The sequence below is a fragment of the Brassica oleracea genome, chromosome C3 (genome assembly GCF_000695525.1).
Source record: "Brassica oleracea var. oleracea cultivar TO1000 chromosome C3, BOL, whole genome shotgun sequence".
Lineage (NCBI taxonomy): Eukaryota > Viridiplantae > Streptophyta > Magnoliopsida > Brassicales > Brassicaceae > Brassica > Brassica oleracea.
Window position 1 is genome coordinate 34,218,307 of NC_027750.1, and position 23,180 is coordinate 34,241,486.

The following is a 23,180-nucleotide window of genomic DNA, read 5'->3' on the forward strand; positions in this document are numbered from 1 at the left end:
ATTTGTTAAGAAAATACATTTCATATTGAAGCGAACATATAATCGAGTACGAACCAAAACAAATTGTTTCGTGTTAAACTGGATCGGTTTATTTATTTCAAATGAAAACAAAGCGAACAAACTGATTCAACCACAAACTCTAGAATACTTTAAAGTAACTAAAATCTGAATTCATTTTGGCGTATGAGCATCCGCATTACTATCGGTTCAATACAACCCTAGTTGCTGAGCATAACATTCATCATACTCAAGAAGCTCTCTCACACCTAAAACCAGTTCTTTGTTTGTGATGTTCTTACCTTTTTGTCTCAGAAAGTATGATATGTACCTCGCTGAATGCTCCATAGGCTTGTTCCTTGGTGTGTACTCTAAAGTTTTATCAGTCTGGCATCCACTAAGCTACGTACACTTCTCTTTCTTTCGCACTACTTGCTTCCTAAACCTTGGCCTTCACTTTCTTACAGATTCATTATCTATCCTTCACTTTTGGTGATGCATCTTCACTTTTGGTTAATAAAAATAACCATCTCAAAATAAATTAAAAATCGTGATAATGAATGTCTCCATTAAAAATCGTGATAGTGTGAATATGTCCATAATCCATATAGATCAAAATAGTGATCGTTACTTCTGTTCGGTGATAAATTATGGGATAGCTTAGTAAATGTGAGATTGTAATATTTTTTTAACTCCACCGTAAAAGCATATCTTTTGATACAGTGATGGAAGTTGATAGAACTATTTGGTTCGGCGTCTGTTTGTAAGTTATAACAAACACTATCGTCAAGACATCGGAGAAATCCATCTGGCTTAAAAGTTCAAGGAAACAAAAATATTTGGAGGCTCCATATATGAAATGTGATACAATCTGAAGCTCGACTTCAAAAGATTGAAGAGGAAGAAAGGAGATGACACACAAAGAGATTAAGCCATTGGAACCACAGAAACAGAGAGACACCAATTAAACAAAAATTTATGCGATTGAACTTCGAAACTCCCAACTCAATTCGCAACAAATTCCACATATTATAAGAGTACGTAACTATAAAAAAAAAGCAAAACACTAAACTAAACAACATTAGTATTGAGACGTTCCAGACATTAAGGGAAAACAATTCCAAAAGAACCCGCTTAGTCGACTTCTTCAATCTTGGGACCAGCACCTCCAGCAGAAGGAGGAGCTTCATCATCAGTAGGACCACCTGCTTCACCACCAGCTCCTTGATACATCTTTGCTATGATCGGGTTGCGCACACTCTCCAGCTCTTTCATTATGTCTTCAAACTCGTCTGCTTCAGCCAACTGGTTACCACAAAGCCTTTGGGTTGCTTCCTCAACCGAATCCTCAATCTTCTTCTTGTCTGCAGCAGGAAGCTTTTCACCTATCTTGTCATCACGGATGGTGTTTCTCATGTTGTACGCACAGTTCTCAAGATCATTCTTGGCTTCGACCTTCTTCTTGTGCTCCTCATCCTCAGACTTTACTTCTCAGCCACTCGGACAACTTCTCAATCTCGTCTTCTGACAGCCTCTGGTTTCAGCATACCTCTCGTGCGGGTATATAACAATTCTATTATCTTTGAGACTGATCATCCACTGGCGACACGTTGAAATAGGGACAGATCGATAGAAAGCAGAAACACACCTGTTTGGAAACAGAGGTGAACTCCTAAACAAAGCTTATTCGAAATTAATTTTTTTTTGAGAAAGTTACTTTAATGTGAAGCAACTGAAACTTTCTCTGAAGCCTTTAAAAATGGTGAAATCCTTCCACAGACACTCACCAGTCACAAGAACTATGAATTACCAAGATTATGCACGCTATGCGTATCTAACAAAAGCCATCCAATAAAAACCAGAAACAAAACCCATCCAAAATCCTCGCATAGCACTCACCAACATCTAAACCGTCAGCCGCTTCTTGAGAAAACGATAACGACGAATCACTGATATATCCACAGCTTGTGCAGGCGGAAGCTTAATCGACGACTTGAAACCACCGGCATTCTTGGGAGTTAGCTTTGTTAGTTGCTGAGTTGTTAGCTGCAGAAACTCATCGTCGCCACCGCCGAGATGAAGCGATTCAAGCCATGTTGCTTCTGGGAACAGCCCAACCCCGTCGGATCAAGATCTGAATGCTACGGTAAGATCCATCAACATAACAATTCCGAACAACAGCACCGGAAACTTAAAATCTCAAAGAAACTCTCGAATTAGAGAGAAATACATTTTACGGAACTTTTGGAATCCTGAGACTGATTCTCAAGCGATAGGGCTTGACTGTTTTATAGGTGGAGCTTGGAAGAGGGATAAGACTCATTCAATGGAACTGGTAACGTATGTTAGGAGATAAATCCAGAACGAAACGACTCCAGAGGAACCGTCATAGACGCCACCATCAGTCACGAAGAAGCTACCTAACGGGCCAGCCTTCTAGCGTATCAAGCCCAAGTACAAATCTCTCTTGCATTCGAGCCCATCTGAAACCATCGAAAGCTTGAAAAAAAGGACAGGTGTAGCCTCCCCCTTGCCCTATTTGATGAGGTGGCAAGAGGATAAGAGAATTCTCTTCTACTTTATGTTATAAGATATTTTACTCTTTAATGAGATTTGCTAATGACCTAAATCATGTCTAAAATCATATTTAAAATCTATGTGTGTATGTGTGTGTGTGAAGTAACAACACTCATTACGGTTTGTCTTTATCCAGCATCAGACTGCAATACCTAATCGTAATTAATGTGACATCTACTAAATGTTTCATCTTGGCTAGTGTTTTGACTTGTATTTGGATACAGACAAAATAAAGAAGAACCCACATTGCTATTTTATTCAACCAAAATTTTCTGTATCTGTCCACCTTTCTTGAGGATTTTTGACCAACAATTGTTACTGTCCCGCTTAACTTTCACACTCTATGTGCGCTTCTTTGAGAATTTCAGGCAAATATAACGTTTTGGATAGGCAATTATTGGGTTACATGAAGCATGCACTTAAAAAGTATTGGCAAATGCTTTGTCCTGGGGACTGCACATAGATGGAGTCCTAATCCCTTATATAATAAAGCGTAAGTTCCCTTGCCAATCAAATTTTGACACATGGCTTGTGCTTTAAAGTTAATTGGAAAAACAAAATTAAAGAACCACTAACATTTGTCTCTAAACCGTTCTTCTAATACACCCACAATCTCTACCTTTTCACTTTTAAATTTTCTAGCATTCGGAGAGTTTACAATGGCTGGAAGATCAAAGAGTTCCAAAAGAGCAAGACTTTATGAAAGTGATTCAGAACAGATAAGCGACCATGAGGTATATTTTGTTGTTGCTTTTGTCTGGTTTAAGTTATTTAGATGGATGTGTAAGTGAATTTATTTGGCTCGAGGATGCAATTATAGGTGGGAAGGGAGAGTGAAGATGATGATTTATCTGATGGGTAGAAAATGGCGAAGATGATCATAGCATGGAGGAAGATGATGATGTAGGGAGCGACGAAGGAGACAATGAGGAAGATGATGTGGTGGAGAAAGCGAAGAATTTGATGATATAATAATGAGGAAGAGAGTGAGAGTAGTGATGAAGGAGATGATGACAATAAATGCTTATAAGGAAGAGCTTGAAAAAGACTAGGAGTTTCGTTCTCAAGAACAATAAGATTTATCTTAAATTCTTAACTATCTCTACTTTTGTCACTTTCTGTTCCCATCATGGTAGAGTTTTTGTATGGTTTCTAGAAACGGTAGATAGTCTTGTGGAAGTCTTTTATTGTTTAATTTAGCTCATTACCATAAACAAGAGTATTAGCTGGATTTACAAGTAGGTTTGAATTTATTGAAACCAAAAAAAGTGACTAATGACAATGTTATACTTCTTCATGGGTATAAGGATATACTAAAGAACCTTAAGGATGATAAGAACGAGGATGTTGCTAAAGGCCAAGCAGTGAAGAATCAGAAGGTATAACATTGAATTAAAATACTATTGATTAAAATAAATGTATTTTTTATATTTAATCAAATCACAAACATGTGTAGTATACAAATAATTTACTTTTAAAACTTAAATATAAAAAGAAATACATTTGTACAATTTACTTTTCTCATTTAAAACTTTCAAAATATATAAATTTCCAATACACAAAAAAAAAAAAATTTGTTACTAGTTTGTTCAGTTTGCAAGTTTATAATAAATCATATCTAATACTTAGACTATTTACTTATTTTTTTTATAACTATGGTGTTTTATATATATTATCCACAATTTATGTTTTTTATGAAAATACAAATTAACACTCTTTGGTATCTCTTGACAACCAAGAATAGTAGAGACAAACAATATTCATGGCATTAAGTATAACTTTAACCCAAAATGTATTATTAATTTATGTTTAAAATTGATGTTAAATTTCCAAAAAAATAAGATTTTTTCCCGTACCGGTCACTAGTTCAAAATAAATTGCAAGTACCTTTTGGTTAAATCCAAAACATACATAATATTTTGGATCTTTCGAGTTATTTGTAGAATTCAATTAATAACACTTTTTAGACGACAAAGTAATCTTAATCGATCAATTTCTGTTTATTTTTCTTTTTGGTATGTAGTGCTGAGTTAGGTTAGTGACGGAAATGTTATTTGGTTCACTTGGAGGGAGTGTGAGAATGGCGGTGATTTTTCCGGTTCAAATTATGTAAATGATGTCTTTGTATGACACTTAAAACAAATGAGAGAGATTTGATCGAAAAAAAAACAAATGAGAGAGACCTTTGTTGATTCTCTTGACTTTCCAACCCATGAACTTATTTGTCCATCAGCTCTCTGTTCTCCGCTAGGACCGCTACACTGTAAGATGTCGTGGTTATGCATTATTCAATCCATTCTCTGAAATCCAGAGGCAAATCCAATGCTTCTAGAATATTGAGTAAATCTCAGTGAACTATCATAAGCCTTTGGATAAGTCACATTTCAAAAATCCTTTTGATGTCTTACCAGTAAAACTGGGGAAATACCAACAAATGTTACACCAAAGTATAAATAAATATTTTCAACATCAACATTTCGTTCAGGTGAATGTGAACATAGCACTGGGCCAAGAAAAGAATCTCAGTACTAATGATTGTAATTTATCCAGAGTTGCGCCATAAAACATGCAAAACATGCAAAGCACCTTATGGCTAGAGAAATATTATGGCAGCAAAACAATGATCACTCAAGGTATTAGACGCACAATCAGAACAGGGGGACACACTTTAGTTTGGGACCCATAGATACCAGACGTACAGGCAAGACCACCTATCATGCCACAAGTCTACGACCCCAATTTGAAAGTGTCCGACCTTATAGACCCAATCATGAATGATTGGGATAGTTCAAAACTCAGGAGCCTACTAGATCCCCATGATATACTGTTGGTGCGCAGTTTACATATCAACAGGATGGATATTGTTAGAATTCTTCAATTTCAGGCAATTTTCGGTCAAATCAGGGTACATGTTTGCAAGAGACAGAAAAGATACTGAAACAGAAATCAGTTACCATCGCTAAATCCTCTAAAGGAGAAAATTTGGAAAGTTTCAAGATGTAAAAATTCTGTCATTTTCTATGGCAAATTTTGTTTGGAGCAATTGCTATTAATGAGAAAGTTTTCAAGAGACATTGGATTTTTCAAGTTATTTGTAGAATTCAATTAATAACACTTTTTAGACGACAAAAAAATAATAATAACACTTTATGTTCGAGTACATTTTCTTTTAGGTCCCCCAACCCCATCATCGATTTGGATTTTCTCATTGACGTGTTGATAAAATACAAAGCAATTTAATGGCGTAAATGGCGCAATTACTCAGTAGCAATCGATCATTATGTAGAGTGGTATTACAAATTTTGAATATTCCACAGAAGCTCTCTGGATAGCGTTCGAGGACTTCCACGTTGACTTTTGGCATATCGAGAAGGAAAATTTCTGTCATTTTTTACTATTCCTTCCATTTCAAAATAAAATAGCTTTTGATATTTTAATATGTAAAATATTTTTATCTTTTAGACAATTTTAAAATCGAATAAAAACGGTATATCAAATAATTATTTATAGTCTAACTTTTCATTGATTAAATAATTTTTAATTTATATTTTATGATACATTTTGATAAAAATAACTTTTTAATAGTTTTTTTTTTGACAACATTTTTTAATAGTTATAAATTGATTTAAGACATCGTACATTTACATTTTGAAAGAGAGTATAATTTATAATAGGTCCATTTATAATATATCAAAAACCTTATTTAATACTTTGGAGGACTTCAAAGTTGATACAGAGTATAGAACAGAACATATTGGAACTTCTTGCTTCCTCCTACACTTCCTCACACAACTCACCATCCTGGTTTCGTATCAAAATTCTCATTACTCCTTTAGCTAAAAGAGTACCGAGGATTTTTTTCATATCTTTCGCTGTCGGCGGAGTACTTTTCTGAACCGCCATGGTTTCGTACTCAAGCTGTAGAATTACGTTTGCGGGTCTGATTCTTTTGCTGGTTTCGAGCTGTGGAGTGGATAGATGTGAAGGATTAGGCGAATTTGGGTTTGAATTTCACCACCGTTTCTCAGACCAGGTCCTCGGAGTTTTTCCCGGAGATGGGCTGCCTCATCGAGACTCTTCTAAGTACTACAGAGTGATGGCTCATCGAGATCGACTAATCAGAGGACGCAGGCTCGCAACCCAAGATCAGCCACTCGTCACTTTCGCTGACGGCAATGAAACTGTTCGTTTGAACGGCCTAGGATTGTAAGTTTTTTTCTTTTGCTTTAAGTGATTTTTATTACTGAAATGAGATTGTTAAAAGACTTGGAGATGTTTTGTTTATTTTTTGTGTGTACAGTTTGCATTACGCGAACGTGACGGTCGGAACGCCGTCTAGTTGGTTTCTGGTTGCTTTAGACACTGGAAGTGATTTGTTTTGGCTCCCCTGTGATTGTACTAGTTGTGTCCGTAAACTCAAAGCACCTGGTGGCTCGGTAATGTTTCCTTTCTTCTTTTTTTTTAATGAGTATATTGCTTATGAATCATTTGTTCGCTTGAGCTTTCTTTGGTGGAGATCGTGATGAATCTGATGGGTTTTGTTCTAAATGAGACTTGACTTTACTTGTGTTAGAGATAAAATATCAACCACATAATAGAAATCTGACTTAGGCAGCCCTTTGTTGACCAAGTCTTCAACACTTCGAGTTTTTTTAGGACTCCACTCTATTTTGCAATCAAAAATAAAATTTGGAATAAGTTTTTTTTTATAATTCTGCTGCATTTTTCACACCTAATAAAATAAAATTAAGTTTATTCCATAAATGAAGTAATGTATTTACTTTTTATTCACTACTTCACTTCTAGAGTGAACTGTAATTCCATTATTGAATTACTCTACTAAAGAAATGGAGGAATACACTCGGGATAATCTTAAATCTGACACTGGACTTATAAATTATGCATCTATATGAACTACAATCTCAATAAAATTTTTGTTGATTTGTAATGTGCTATCTCTTTAGACATTTTTTATAACTTCAAGTTGTTGAGTTCCTTACATGAGTTTTGTTTTATTTTTGTTGTTGAACAGAGCTTGGAGCTCAATATTTATAGCTCTAATGCATCGTCAACAAGTTCTAAAGTTCCTTGTAATAGCACGTTATGTAAGAGAAGTGATCGATGCGCTTCCCCAAATAGTAATTGCCCATACCAGATTCGGTATCTTTCAAACGGTACCTCATCTACTGGAGTCTTGGTTGAAGATGTACTTCACTTAGTTTCTGTTGTGGATAAGCTTCAATAAAGATAGCTTAGGATACAAGTTATTCATTAAGGAAAGTAGAATAACTTATAGATTAGGATAAAGTTAAGTTTCCTAATCTCAATTGTAATAGGACAAGCTAAGAGCTCCTATATATAAAGAGATCTATAATGTAAGTTGATCTCACAAGTTAAGAATAAGAAATAAAACGAAGGAACTGTTTTATACTCTGTTTCGCATACACATACGATCCTTAGCGACTTTATTTGGTATCAGAGCTTAAGGTTTGTTTGTGTGATTGCGATTCAAAGAAACAATGGCTGATGATAAAGCATTGATAGACACGAAGACGCTGGGACGAAGAGATGGTATTCCCGGGACTGTTGTCTGTCCAATGCTAACCTCAACCAATTATACGGTTTGGGCAATGAGAATGAAAGTTCTTCTACGCGTCCATAAGGTATGGGAAGCGATCGAACCAGGGACAGATAAAGAAGAGAAGAATGATTATGCTATGGTGCTTCTTTTTCAATCCATACCAGAGAGTTTGATATTGCAAGTAGGAGATCAGAGCTCACCTAAAGATATGTGGGAAGCTTTGAAAACAATAAACCTTGGCGCAGATCGTGTAAGAGAAGCTCGACTGCAGACATTGATGAACGATTTCGAGCGTCTAAAGATGTCTGATGCGGAATCAATTGATACCTTCTCAGGCAAGTTATCTGAGCTTGCATCAAAATCGGCCTCGTTAGGACATAGTATTGAAGAATCTAAACTTGTAAAGAAGTTCTTAAATAGTCTTCCTAGAGCAAAGTATATCATGTTGGTGGCCTCTCTGGAGCAGATGCTAGACTTAAATACAATTAAGTATGAAGATGTTGTTGGGAGAATTAAAGCATATGAAGAACGTATCAAAGAAGATACAACAAACGATCAACAAAACAATCTGCTGTTCTCGAGCTCAGAAGGATCGAATGATCAGAATTCAAAAGGACGAGGAAGAGGTAACTATCGAGGACGTGGTAGAGGAAACAGAGGAAGAGGACGTAGTAGAGGCAACACCGGAGAGTGGAACAAAGAGAAAAGAGACTACTCACAAATTACTTGCTTCAACTGCAAGAAAAAGGGTCACTTCAAGTCTGTTTGCCCTGAGAAGAAAGAAGAAAATCAAGAGCTCAACAAAACTGAGACGGAAGTAGCAGATGTTGTGCTCTACATGCATGAGGTCGTGTTTCTGAATGAAGAGAAAGTTATACCTAAAACACTCGATATAAGCAAGAAAGAAGAAGGAGTATGGTACTTGGATAATGGCGCAAGTAACCATATGACGGGTGAGAGGGGATACTTCTCTGAGCTAAATCAAAATATCAAAGGAAGAGTGAAGTTTGGAGACGGCTCATGTGTGGACATTGATGGTAAAGGATCGATATTGTTTGAAGCTAAAACAGGGGAACAAAGGCTCCTTACTGATATTTACTACATCCCTGATTTGAGAAGTAACATTCTTAGTTTGGGACAGGCAACAGAGCAAGGCTGCGACGTTAGGATGAAAGATGACTACCTAACTTTGAGAGATTCAAAAGGAAGACTTCTCACTAAGGTTCTAAGGACTCCCAATAGACTTTATAAAGTTCCACTTAAGATAGGACAACCTAGCTGCCTTCTCACGAAGTTAAAAGAAGAGCCGTGGAGATGGCATGCACGCCTTGGTCATATCAGCTTCAAAACAATACAAACCATGGCAGCACAGAAGATGGTTCATGGTCTACCAGAAATCAAAGAAGAGAATCAGTTGTGTGACTCGTGTTTAGTTGGAAAACAAACTAGGCATAGCTTTCCTATTGCAACTCCCTATAGGTCAGCTAAAGCCCTAGAACTCCTACACGCAGATCTCTGCGGTCCAATCTCACCCGCCACACCAGCACACAACCGCTATATATTTGTCATCATCGATGATTGTACGAGATATATGTGGACTATTCTGTTGAAAGAAAAGAGCGAAGCTTTCGAGAAGTTTAAAGAATTCAAAAGCCTCGTCGAGAAGGAAGTAAACAACAAAATAGGTACACTTCGTACAGACAGAGGTGGTGAGTTTACATCAAGAGAGTTTCATGATTTTTGTAACAAGAGTGGGATCAAGCGTCATCTAACGGCGCCGTATACTCCGCAACAGAATGGCGTAGTAGAGAGAAGAAACCGCACTCTCATGGAGATGACTCGGAGTATGTTGAAGGCAACCAACGTACCAAACTATATGTGGGGAGAAGCGGTTCGTCATGCCACTTATGTTATAAACCGAGTTCCCACAAGAGCACTTAAGAACAACACGCCATACGAAAGCTTGAAGAGAAGAAAGCCTAGTATCGCGCATATCAGGGTTTTTGGGTGTGTTGCGCACGCAAAGATTGACTCTCATCGTCTAAAGAAACTAGATGATCGATCGCAGGCTCTTGTTCATCTCGGAGTCGAGCCTGGCTCAAAAGCATATCGACTCTATAATCCTACTACAAAAGGGATTGTGGTTAGTCGAGATGTTATTTTTGATGAAAGAACCTGTTGGAATTGGAAGGGAGGCGATAAAGAAGCTAACACAAACTCTGGAATGTTCAGCATGACTTGGGGAACGACTCTTGACGAAGGATCTGGACCGTTTGTGTCTGGACAGCGTCAGGAAGAAAACATTGCCGCTGAAACAGAACATCAAGCTGAGGAACCCGAGACAACACATATTGAAGATGCTGATGAAGAAGCAACAACTCAAGAAACAAGACACTCAAACCGTCAGAGAAGCAAACCTAGCTACCTCGATGATTATATTTTACTTGCTGAAGTAGAATGCGAGTTGCTACTTCTCTCGATCAACGATGAACCTAGAAATTTCCAAGAAGCAAAGGGAAACAAGCGATGGACTAATGCATGTGAAGATGAGATAGACTCCATCAACAAAAACAACACTTGGGAGCTAGTAGATATGCCTCCAGGAGTCAAGATCATCGGTCTTAAGTGGGTCTTCAAGGTAAAAAGAAACGCAGACGGATCAATAAACAAATTTAAAGCTCGCCTTGTAGCAAAAGGATATGTACAAGAACATGGAATTGATTTTGACGAAGTTTTTGCTCCAGTGGCGCGACTAGAAACCATAAGGTTACTAATCGGTCTAGCTGCAGCAAATAAATGGGAGATTCATCATCTAGACGTCAAAACAGCCTTTCTACACGGAGAACTAAACGAAGAAGTTTATGTCTCGCAGCCTGAAGGGTTTGAAAAGAAGGGAGAAGAACATAAGGTTTTCAAACTCTCTAAGGCTCTATATGGGTTAAGACAAGCTCCACGGGCTTGGAACACAAAGCTCGACCAAATCCTCAAACAGTTAAGCTTCAAGAAGTGCTCAAAGGAAAGTTCTGTGTACAGAAAAGAAGGTGCTGGCAAGTTACTGATCGTAGCCATCTATGTAGACGACCTGTTCATCACCGGCAATTCAAATAGAGAGATCGCAGACTTCAAGAAAAACATGTCGAAGAAATTTGAAATGTCAGACTTAGGGTTGTTAACTTATTACCTTGGACTTGAAGTAAAACAGAGTCCAGACTGCATTACAATCACTCAAGAGGCGTATGCACAAAGGATCTTAAAAGAAGCTGCAATGGATGACTGCAATCCAACCTGTATACCAATGGAGTTTGGTATTCAACTCTCTAAAGGACAAGAAGAACCGGAGATAGACTCTACACTATATCGAAGAAGAATTGGATGTCTGAGGTATCTTATGCACACAAGGCCAGACATGGCGTTTTCTGTTGGAATCTTGAGTAGGTATATGCATTCACCGAGGACTTCTCACGGCAATACACTAAAGCGTGTGTTAAGATATCTGAGAGGTACTGTCGGATATGGTTTGTCATACAAGAAAGGAGAAACTAAGAGACTTGTGGGCTTCAGTGACAGCAGTCACAACACAGACCCGGACGATGGAAGAAGCACGACGGGACACTTGTTCTGCCTTGGAGAAACGCCAGTAACCTGGTGTTCACAGAAGCAAGACACAGTTGCATTGTCCTCCTGTGAAGCAGAATTCATGGCCGCGACTGAAGCTGCGAAGCAAGCTATCTGGCTCCAAGATTTAGTGAGCGAGATTACAGGAAAGAAGATAGAGAAAACACTGATTCGTGTTGACAATAAATCAGCCATCGCATTAGCCAAGAACCCTGTGTTTCATCGAAGAAGCAAACACATTGCCAAGCGTTTTCATTTCATTCGAGAGAAAGTGGAACAAAACGTAATTGATGTGGAGCATGTACCGGGAACAGAACAGAAAGCAGACATCCTAACCAAAGCTTTAGCAAGAATCAAGTTCAAAGAGATGAGAGATATGATTCAAGTTCAAGATCTAAGCAAAGATGGTTTGAAGCTTAGAAGGGAGAATGTTGTGGATAAGCTTCAATAAAGATAGCTTAGGATACAAGTTATTCATTAAGGAAAGTAGAATAACTTATAGATTAGGATAAAGTTAAGTTTCCTAATCTCAATTGTAATAGGACAAGCTAAGAGCTCCTATATATAAAGAGATCTATAATGTAAGTTGATCTCACAAGTTAAGAATAAGAAATAAAACGAAGGAACTGTTTTATACTCTGTTTCGCATACACATACGATCCTTAGCGACTTTAGTTTCAAATGAGAAAAACTCCAAAGCTATTCCCGCTCGAATTACATTGGGGTAAGTACTTCCTTCCTTGCAGAAGAACGTTTTTATTTTTTCACAAACTATCTATTATTTTGGCAAGACTAAACCTTTTTTTTGCTGGTGCAGATGTGGTCAAGTTCAGACCGGTGTATTCCACGATGGTGCTGCTCCTAATGGTCTCTTCGGGCTTGGCTTGGACGACATATCGGTTCCTAGCGTATTGGCAAAGGAAGGAATCGCAGCAAACTCGTTCTCAATGTGTTTTGGAAAGAATGGAGCTGGTAGGATCAGTTTTGGAGATAAAGGTAGCGTAGACCAACGAGAAACACCGTTAAACATAAGACAACCACAGTAAGCAAAGCTTTCATTGAACTTAATTGGTCCATCTCCTTGAATTTTACTTCTACTTATTATATTTTGTTTTTACTGTTTAACGAGTCCTACGTACAATATCACCGTCACTCAAATAAGCGTTGGAGGAAACACCGATGATCTCAAATTTGATGCTGTTTTCGACTCTGGAACCTCCTTCACTTATCTGACTGACGCAGCCTACACTCTTATTTCAGAAAGTGTAAGTCTAAGAGGCAGTTGGTAGGAGAATCTGAATGGACTTAAGAATCTCATAATCATAATTAAACCTGATATGATTTTGCAGTTTAATTCACAAGCTATGGACAAACGTTATCAAACTGATTCGAAGTTGCCTTTTGAGTACTGTTATGCATCGAGGTTGCTTCTTTACTCTAGGATCAGCATTTCCCTAAAATGTTAGTCATAATAACTTTTAGATCTAAATCTAACTTACAGCCCAAGCAAAGACAGTATCGAGTATCCAGCTGTGAATCTGACAATGAAAGGCGGGAGCTCATATCATGTTTATCACCCGTTAGTAGTTTTCCCCATGAAGGTTAGTTAGGCCAGCGAAACTCTGTTCCTTGTCTGCCATTACACTTTTAAGTAAAACTTTGTCTCTCTGCCCTTGTAATGTTTTCAGGACACAGATGTCTACTGTTTAGCCATCATAAAGATCGAAGACATTAGCATCATCGGACGTAAGTATCAATTCGGAAAAACTCAAACCAAAAATACGTTTGCCTAAAACTCATAATGATCTCTATCGCATTTGTTTTTTTTCTTAATAATCTGCAGAGAACTTCATGACTGGCTATCGTATTGTCTTTGATCGTGAGAAACCGACTCTTGGGTGGAAAGAATCTGATTGTGAGTTCCTTATCACACGTTCTTCATTGTAGAACATGTTATTATCTAGTTTCCTTTCTAATCAGAGTCGTACTTTCATGGCTAAAGGTTACACCGGTGAGACCTCGGCCAGGACGCTTCCATCGAACCGCTCAACTTTCTTGGCTAGACCGCCAGCTTCGTCGTTTGCACCAGAGGCAACTAATATACCATCTCAAAGACCAAGCACGTCGTCCTCCTCTTATTATTCTTTCTCGCTCTCACTTTCTTTCTTCTACTTCTCAATTTTGGCCATCTTTTGATTATAATATATATACTATACACATTTAGCCATCTGGGGCTATACACAACTTATTATATTCTTTCGAAGGTAGCTGGGTTAAAATTGAGCGAATTATAAAGAAAGAGTGATTGTTATGACAGACAATGTGAAGCTCTGTTTTATAGAGCTTGGAAAGACAAAAAAGATTTGGAGAGAGAGACACAGATACGAGAGAGATTTTGAGAGAGAATAAAGATTTGCTACAGATTTGATTTTATCCTCCTCGAAGCTTGACGAATGGGCTTGAGCGTTGTTGGACTGGAGCTAAGCCCACCTGGCGTTTATCATCTTCAACCTGCACTTGCTCTGCTATGGACTGCAGAGAGTTCGTTGATGGTTTGTTGTAACTTACAAAAATTACCAAAACATACTGCACTGCAGCTGTATTTTTTGTTTTATGTTGTATATATATAGTATGATAATTGATTTTACTACCGTTAATTAAAATATTAGAAATATGAAATATCACTTCAAACATTTTCAACGAATATTCGGTTTTAGGATAAAAATGTTCACAAAAAATGTATATCTCTTGTAATGTCACACGTACATAAGAAATCATAATCGGCAGGCCACAGCTATCCATTAAAAATAATCTAGAGGAAAATAATGTCACACGTACACAAGCATCAATGGAAGCAGTTTGATGGTGTGGCCAACTACTCGATTAAGCGGAACTACATGGACTGCCGTTCACTGTCCCATTCTGATTTCCTCAAAGCTTTGGTTCAGAGAGTTTGTTGACATGACCAACAAATTGTTTTCTTATATGCATTTTTAGATAGCATTATAACTTTGTAGATGCACAGTTATATCACATAGGCCTGGATGTTTTTAGCTGGATTTGAAGAGCCATATACCGTTTTCTATAGATACATACTTCTTTTGATGAAGATGCTTTGCCGTTTTTAATTGAAGATGATACACTGCATGTTGTTTCAAGGCGAGAGAAAAGACTTCGATATCTGCCAAACGAAAAGGAAACAAAATGAAGTGGCCCATACAGGTTTCGAACCTGTGACCTTCGCGTTATTAGCACGACGCTCTAACCAACTGAGCTAATGGGCCAATTTGTTTAACAACTCGACTTAATATTAAATAACACAGTCGTAGGTAAATGTGCAACCTTGAGAATAATATTATTAAGAAATGTGATGCCGCTTTTAAGAGCTCTAAGGAAGAAAACAAATGAAATAGTACGGATGTATGTTAATGTCGTTGACACAGTTAAAACGAGTATTACTACAGTAATGATGAAGACATACCAAAATGATTCACGAAGGGAGTAAAACAGAACCAGTTTGAAAGAAAATTAATGTATTACCAGAGTGGTCAATGAAGAAGTGTTTGTCATCCGGAAGATCTGCCACATTTGATGAACACAAAAGCATAAGCAGTTAGACAGAAGACGAACAATAATTAGATTCAGGCAGCAGGAATCCAAAAGTGAAGTGAAGCATGATAAGTTAGAAACAGAGTAGGTTTACACCAATTTTAACAGATGACATCGAGTGGCTGCTTACATGCATATGGTGAAGTACCACGAGAAGCCATACAAAGGACCAAATCAAAAACAGAACCAACGAATGTAAGGTAATGTCAAAAAACATCAAGAGAAGCTTAAGCAATGACTTTTAGAAATAAAAAAGAAGCTGAAGAGCTTATTGTCCCATATGCTTAAGACACAAAAGGAATTAGCAACAGCTGAGCAGTCAAATTAAGCTCATGTCTTGTAATAATTTGATCGCTTAGGATACTAAGATACTATAGCTAGATACTGCGCAGTCAAATCAAGTTGATGTTATCTAGTCAATCAAATTGGATAAATCCCAAAGAGAATTAGTTTGTAAGAGATGGGTTTAAGGAGACGATGAGTAACTTAATCAACTTACATGTTCCAAGTGATTTGTCATGCATAATGAAAGCCAAGAAGACTAAGAAAATAATGGGTTTAACGAGTTTGAAAGCAGTCAAAAAGAAGACAAGACAAAGTAAAACTCAAGACCAATCAGCTATCAAACAATTCTACACGATTTTACAGAGCACATGTTTCCTACATCATAAACAGATTAAAAAGAATAGACTGTCTGAATACTAGACTCTAAAATACTTCAAGATCATCACGAAGATGATCATCAACTGTGAGGAAACTACTAGTACTCTTAAAAGATTTCGCCTTCCTCAAGATCATAAAGAAGATCATCATCAATAGGATCAGTTTTTAAAACCAACCCAAACTTTTTAAGCAAAGATCGATCTCTTGCCTTACGGGAACCGCCAATGAGAATTAACAGTTCTTTTTCGGTTTTTTTGGCAGACAAGGGATCTTGTTCGAACTTACAGTTTGATCTTGCTTCTTCTTCTTCTTCCATCTTCATTATCGCAAGCCTTTCCTCTTGTCTGACTTTCATCCTTGCCTCGATACTGGCTTTTTCTTGAAGCTGAAGAAGTAGCTTCTCTCTTCTGATCGTCATCATAGCCTCAGACTTGTTACTACTCGACTTGACAATTATATCTGCAAATCTAATCTTTATCGCTGCCGCACGATCAGATTTTGAGGAGGAGGAAGAGGACAAGAACAACGGATCACGACCCAGACTTGTTGCTGTCGTCATTGCTAAAACCCTGGTTTTTTGGATTTGAAACAGAGAGTGGGAAAGTAACGATAAAGAAGAAGAATGAAGAAAAATCAATGCCGAAAAAGAAACCCTAAATCTCGGATTTGTAGAGAAGAGAATGTCTCTGTGAAAATCTATTTCTGTAGGAGACTCAGTGTGTTTATAGTATATAGGTTGTTAAATGGGACTCGCTCTATTTCCTTTTTCGTTTTTTTTTTAAAATTCGATTATTGTTTTGCAATGGATATTATTTCCTTTTTTTGAATACCTGATCATCTTAGTAATGTATTGGTTATTTCCTTTTTGTCAAATATCCAGCCGTTAATATAGTTGTTTCCTTTTTGCTTTTTCTCATGACCTAATCATAAACGTACTATTTATTTCCTTTTTTCTAAAATTTATTAAAATCTAACCGTGTTACTAATTACTAGCTCCTTTCTTCTTCTTTTTTTTAAACAAAATTCCTTTCTTTTTCTTTTTTTCTTGGTAAAGTCTTTTTTCTATTTTTCTAACAATCGACGGTTGTTTTTTTTCTCTTAAAATCAATCAAATAAAAGACGATAAATCATGCTATCAGCATCAGAGGTAAATCATTTTTTTGGACCAATCTAAAAGAGATAAATCTTAAACATGAAATCACACATCATCTCATGGTAAGTGGACTGTTCTTCAGATTATAGGACCAAGAGAGGGAATAAAGAAGCGAATCATTTTTTCTTGGGGTGGGGCTGACAGAATTTAAGTTACAGTATGTTCTTGGTAAACCGTATGTCATGATCTTTCCATTACTCGAAGATTCCTCAACAAACGGGTTTGTTTTAAAGAACTAACAAGTGAAGTCAAACCAAAAGAAGCCTTCTAATAATCAGTTCAAAGTTGATGAGACATCTGGTATAGAAAGACTCGATCAAATCTTGGAAACGTTTGGCCTGAAGACAGGTGGGTATAGAAAGCATGCAGCGCTTACATTCTTTATGTTGATACATCTGATCTTTGTAGGTGTGGAAAGCCTAGCGTTGGATCTCTTCTACTTGACTAAGATCAATCAGCTATAAGCAAACATGAAGCTTGGCTCCTCCAAACCCTGCCAATCCTCCTAAATCACAAAGAATGAGTGGCCAAAAAAAAAAAAAAAAAAGGGACAAAAAAGAAACAAAAATAGAATGGCCTATACAGGTTTTGAACCTGTGACCTTCGCGTTATTAGCACGACGCTCTAACCAACTGAGCTAATAGGCCATTTGGTTAATACCCTGACTTAATATTAAATAACAAAGGTTTGAGTAAATGTTGTATCCTTGAGTATGGTATTATTGTGCAAAAATGTGATACAACATTCTATGTTTTCAGTAATGCTGAAGATCTTCCAACCAAAATGATTCATGTACGGGGTAAAACAGAACCAGTTTGAAAGAAAATCATATGTTACCTGAGCACTGGTAATAGCCTAATAGGTACAGCAACAGGGTGGTCAATGAAGAAGTGTTCGTCATCCCGAAGATCTGCCACATTTGATGAACACAAAGAATGCATAAATAGTTAGACGGAAGATCAAGGTGGATTCTAAGTAAAAAAAAAAAAGGTGGATTCTAAGTAAGAAACAGAGTCGGTCACACCAATGTTGACGGAAGATAGTGTAATCAGCCTTTCCTCATGATTGCTATATTTAGACATTGAGTGCCTCTTACATGCAGATGGTCAAGTAGCACGAGAAAGAAATGTGGGATACGATTAGCCATTTGACCTCACAAAATACATTGAAACAGAAAGAAGAAAGATCAATCAAATAGATCCAAAGGATGAAAGGACCAAATCAGAACAGAACCATGGAATGAAAGGCAATGTCCACTGGTGTCAGTGTAATATCCAATGAAGCTTAAGCAATGACATGGTCACATGAGCAGTCAAATCAAGTTGATGTTATCTAATAAATCAGTTACACACCATCAGAGATGAATGGTCAAAAACTTGGTTGAAGTAAATGATGAGTAACATAATTAACTTACGTGTTCGAAGTCATTGGTCCTGTAATAATGAAGCCAATTAGACTAAGCAACTCTGAATGGGTTTACCGATTTTGAAAGCAGTCAAAAAGAAAACGTAAAAAATTCTTGTCACAGACAGACAATTCTACATGATCATAGACAGACAAAGAGAAAAAAAGATTGTCAGAATACTAGATTCTAAACGATTCCACCTTCTTCAAGATCATCAAGCAGATCATCATCACTTGTTAAAACCAATCAAACTCTGTTTATATGCAAACTCTACTATGATACGATACTAGTACTCTAAAACATTTCACCTTCCTCAAGATCATAAAGAAGATCATCATCAATATGATCAGTTTTTAAAACCAACCCAAACTTTTTAAGCAAAGATCGATCGATCTCTTGCCTTACGGGACCCGCCAATAAGTTTTAACAGTTCTTTTTCGGCTTTTTCGGCAGACAAGGGATCTTGTTCGAACTTATCGTTTGATCTTGCTTCTTCTTCTTCTTCCATCTTCAGCATCGCAAGCCTTTCCTCTTGTCTGACTTTCATCCTTGCCTCGATACTGGCTTTTTCTTGAAGCTGAAGAAGTAGCTTCTCTCTTCTGATCGTCATCATAGCCTCAGACTTGTTACTACTCGACTTGACAATTATATCTGCAAACCTGATCTTTATCGCTGCCGCACGATCAGAACTTGACAAGAACAACGGATCACGACCCACACTTGTTGCTGTCGACATTGCTAAAACCCTAGTTTTCGGATATGAAACAGAGAGTGGGAGAGAACAAAAGCGAGGCACAAGTAGCGAAGAAAAACAAATTTTGAGGAAAAGAAACCCTAAAACTCGGATTTGTTGTTCGTCTTGCGAGAGCGAAGAGTGTATGTGAAAATCTATTTCTGTAGGAGACTCAGTGTTTATATAGGAGAGGTGATGTTGTTAAGCGGGACCCGCTCTATTTTCTTTTTTCCTTCTTTTTAAAATTCGATTATTATTTTTCAATGGGTATATTTCCTTTTCTTTTTTTTTTTGTTTAGACAAAAGTCCAGCCTTTAATAACTAAGGTTTTTCTTTTTTTCCTTTCTTAATATTCACGTGTTAATTAGTTATTTTTTTATTTTTCTTTTCTCAAGACCTGATCATAAACGTATTGGTTGTTTCCTTTTTTCTATAAATCTATATTAAAATCTTAACCGTTACTGCTCCTTCCTTTTTCTATTTTTCTAATAATCAACAGTTGTTTTTCTTCTTCTTTTCTTTTCTAAAAACAAGGCTCCGTTTATGACTGAAGATGTGATTACATAGAAAAATCAACCAAAAATGCAACAGTTGATTTGACTCAATTGTTTTATTAAATTTTAACACAAGAGATTAAAAATGATTTTGCATAGAAAAATGCAACAAAAACGATATGATTTTGCACAAAAAATGCAGCAGTTGATGTGATTCAATTGTGTATAAAATGTAACACAAGAGATTAATTAATTATTTTGCATAGAAAAATGCAACAAAATTATATATTTTAATGTTTTAAATTTTAATTATTTTTTATTAGCGTTCTATAATTTTGTTATGAAATATTTAAAGAGCATAGTTTCAAAATGGATCAAGACAATTATAAATTGTTAGACCGGCGCTGATTGCAGTTAACAAGCTATCTCCGACGCAAGCTATCTCCGACGCGAGCTCTGTCTCTTCTCTCAAGCTCACTCTCTCCAGACCCTCTCAAGCTCACTCTCTAGAGGTATGATAACTGTGATCATTATATCATTGTTTAGGTTCCTTATATCGCTTGTGTTTTTGTGTTTGCTTACTAGCTTGGATTACAATTCTTTGATTGATTGTTTTACTTGCAGATACACCGACGCCTCTCCAGCTCTCTCTCACGAGCTCTATCTTCTCCGAGCTCTCTCTCACGAGCTCTCTCTTCTCCGAGCTCTCTCTCTCAGACCCTCTCAAGCTCACTCTCTCAAGCTCACTCTCTCAAGGTATGATGTTTTTGATTGATTAGTTATGTTCTGTGACTACACAATACGTCCTTTGCCAGCTTCTAAAGGCCTGTTGTTTTTTTTGCAGGTCGCAGGTCTCTCAAGTTCAAATCCTCTCCAAGCTCAGAGCCTCTCAAGCTCACTCTCTCAAGCTCAGACCCTCTTTAGTAAGGTTTGTTTCCTTAGTTCTCTGTTTACTTTAAATGTTCTTACTTGCTTGGTAAAGAATAGAACTTTTGAACTGACATTTGATTTTTTTTTCTCAGACTGTCCCTGTTCCTCTGATGGGTTTGTATAAGATCTTAGGTTTGAGCTTGTCTGTCTTTTTTGCAGGCTCTCTCATCTCAAGCTCACTCTCTCCAGCTCTCTCTCTTCTCCCTCTCCAGCTCTCTCTTGTAAGAATTGTACATCTTCTTGTCTTTGTTTGAATCAATCGTAGTGTATCTGAGTTTAGTTTCTTTATGTTAAAGTGTAACTCTTTACCTTGTTGATGAATGTGCTCTGTCTTGATCTTGTTTCCATTTGTAAACATTTATACATCATGCGGTACTGGTTTGAAAACGACCAGATTGGTTGAACTTGATGTCCTAAACATGATGGAATGTCTATAGCTTTGCCAGCTTCTAAGTGTTTGTTATTTTTTTTTGTCTCTGATGCTCTGCTTCTAAGATATTATGTGTTCTGGTTATTGACTCTACTCGGTTTCTCTCTTCTTTTTTGCAAGCTCTGTCATCTCAAGCTCACTCTCTACCACTGTTCCTCTCACTTTTTACGATGGAAAAAGATGTAAGGCTCTCTCACACTAGTCTTGCTTGTTATATGTATGGAACTGTATTGCTTTAGGTCAGTATAGAACTTGAGTGTGTGTATGGAACTGTCTTGCTTTAGGTCAGTATAGAACTTGAGTGTGTGTATGGAACTGTCTTGCTTTAGGTCAGTATAGAACTTGAGTGTGTGTATGGAACTGTCTTGCTTTAGGTCAGTATAGAACTTGAGTGTGTGTATGGAACTGTCTTGCTTTAGGTCAGTATAGAACTTGAGTGTGTGTATGGAACTGTCTTGCTTTAGGTCAGTATAGAACTTGAGTGTGTGTATGGAACTGTCTTGCTTTAGGTCAGTATAGAACTTGAGTGTGTGTATGGAACTGTCTTGCTTTAGGTCAGTATAGAACTTGAGTAGTGTATGGAACTGAACTGTCGTTAGGTCAGTATAGAATTTGAGTTTATGTGTTTCTGTGATTTAGACTTGGACTCCTGAAGAAGGTAGGTATTTTTTTGAACTCTACGCGGAAGAGAGAAGAAAAGGAAATAGGACGACATCAATGAATAAAATAGGAAAACAGAACATCATAGAGGCGTTTGAAGAGAGGTTTAAGAAAGGGTATCTCGATTGGTCTGTGTTCAAGAACAAGTACGACACAAGTAGAAAGAAGTACGCCAAATTTAGGAAGTTGATTAAGAATAGGACAGGTCTTGGGTTTGACAGCATGGGAAGGGTTGATATGTCAGATGATTGGTGAAGTGAACGCGAAAAAGTCAGTTTCTCTTATCTCTTCTGTGTATTTTTTTTCCTTATATTTGCTTCATGAGCTTATATTTTCTTCATGATTCCTCATTGACTTACTCTTTATTTTTTGTTATATAGGAGTGTTTTGGGATTAGAAGATCCATATGGAAAGAGGAATTTAATATGGATATGTTTGAAGAGGAGTTTCGAGCTGTAGTAGTAACTGGAGCAGAAGGATGGAGTGCTCAACATGGAGAAGCAAGCTTGAGTTCTAGAGTCGGTGTAGATGATGGTGATGAAGCCGATTCTCAGCCAGCAGCAGAAACTCAAGCAGCAGCAGAGATAGAAACTCAGCCACAAGCTCAGACACAAACCCAACGCCAAACTCAGACTCATTCTGGAAGTTCGAGAGAAAAAAAGAAAGCGTAAGGAGAAGGATATGGTTGTAGAAGCTTGTGACAAACGTACTGAAGCTCTTATGGTGAAGAATAAGATAGCAGAACGGATGTTGGAGCGTTAAGAAGCTTCTAGTGTTGAGAATGTGTTAGAGATTTTGTACACATTGCCTGGAGTGAGAGAGTGGTCTCCACTATATGAAGCAGCAATGGAACATCTTATAGACAGTGAAGGGAGCAGAAGAGCTTTTATAACAATGAAGACAGATGAAGCTAAGATTAAGTTTCTAGAGCTTAGGACTAAGATAAAACGTGACTATGAAGCTTAGGACTATTATGGAACTTAGAACTAGTATGGAGCTTAGGACTATTATGGAACTTAGGACTAGTATGAAACTTAGAACTAGTATGGAACTTTTGCTTTTGGTCTGATCTTTGTATGAAACTGCCTTTGTTTTGTGTTAATAAAAAATCTTGGTATTGTTTCTGTCTTGCCATTAGATTTCTGTCTTTATGATTGTGTCTTGGTCTGATCTGATCGTTATGATTGTGTCTTGGTCTGATCGTGTCTTGGTCTGATCGTTACAGTTTAAATTCTTGTTCAGATTGTGTCTTGGTCTGATCGTTATGAACTTGGATGTCTTGTTACATTTAAACATAAGTCTTTTGTTACTTCCAAAGATACAAAATATTATT

The 23,180-nt window shown here is 37.2% G+C and overlaps 1 protein-coding gene, 2 non-coding genes and 1 pseudogene across 3 annotated transcripts; 1 reads left to right on the forward strand and 3 right to left on the reverse strand.

Moving 5' to 3' along the window:
• Positions 1 to 1,131: 1,131 nt before the first annotated feature.
• Positions 1,132 to 6,477, reverse strand: LOC106330455 (annotated as a pseudogene).
• On the forward strand, positions 6,282 to 14,342 carry LOC106336226 (aspartic proteinase-like protein 1). Its single transcript, XM_013774991.1, has 11 exons — positions 6,282 to 6,780; positions 6,875 to 7,010; positions 7,607 to 7,793; positions 12,446 to 12,494; positions 12,588 to 12,812; positions 12,900 to 13,035; positions 13,120 to 13,193; positions 13,272 to 13,371; positions 13,459 to 13,516; positions 13,614 to 13,685; positions 13,773 to 14,342. Exons 1-11 carry the CDS (start codon positions 6,476 to 6,478, stop codon positions 13,964 to 13,966), a joined length of 1,536 nt encoding a protein of 511 aa, XP_013630445.1. The 5' UTR covers positions 6,282 to 6,475; the 3' UTR covers positions 13,967 to 14,342.
• Positions 14,343 to 14,980: 638 nt separating this feature from the next.
• TRNAI-AAU lies at positions 14,981 to 15,054 on the reverse strand. Its single transcript has one exon. It is a non-coding gene; the product is annotated as a tRNA-Ile (tRNA).
• Positions 15,055 to 17,768: 2,714 nt separating this feature from the next.
• On the reverse strand, positions 17,769 to 17,842 carry TRNAI-AAU. The gene has a single exon. It is a non-coding gene; the product is annotated as a tRNA-Ile (tRNA).
• Between the last annotated feature and the right edge of the window lie 5,338 nt (positions 17,843 to 23,180).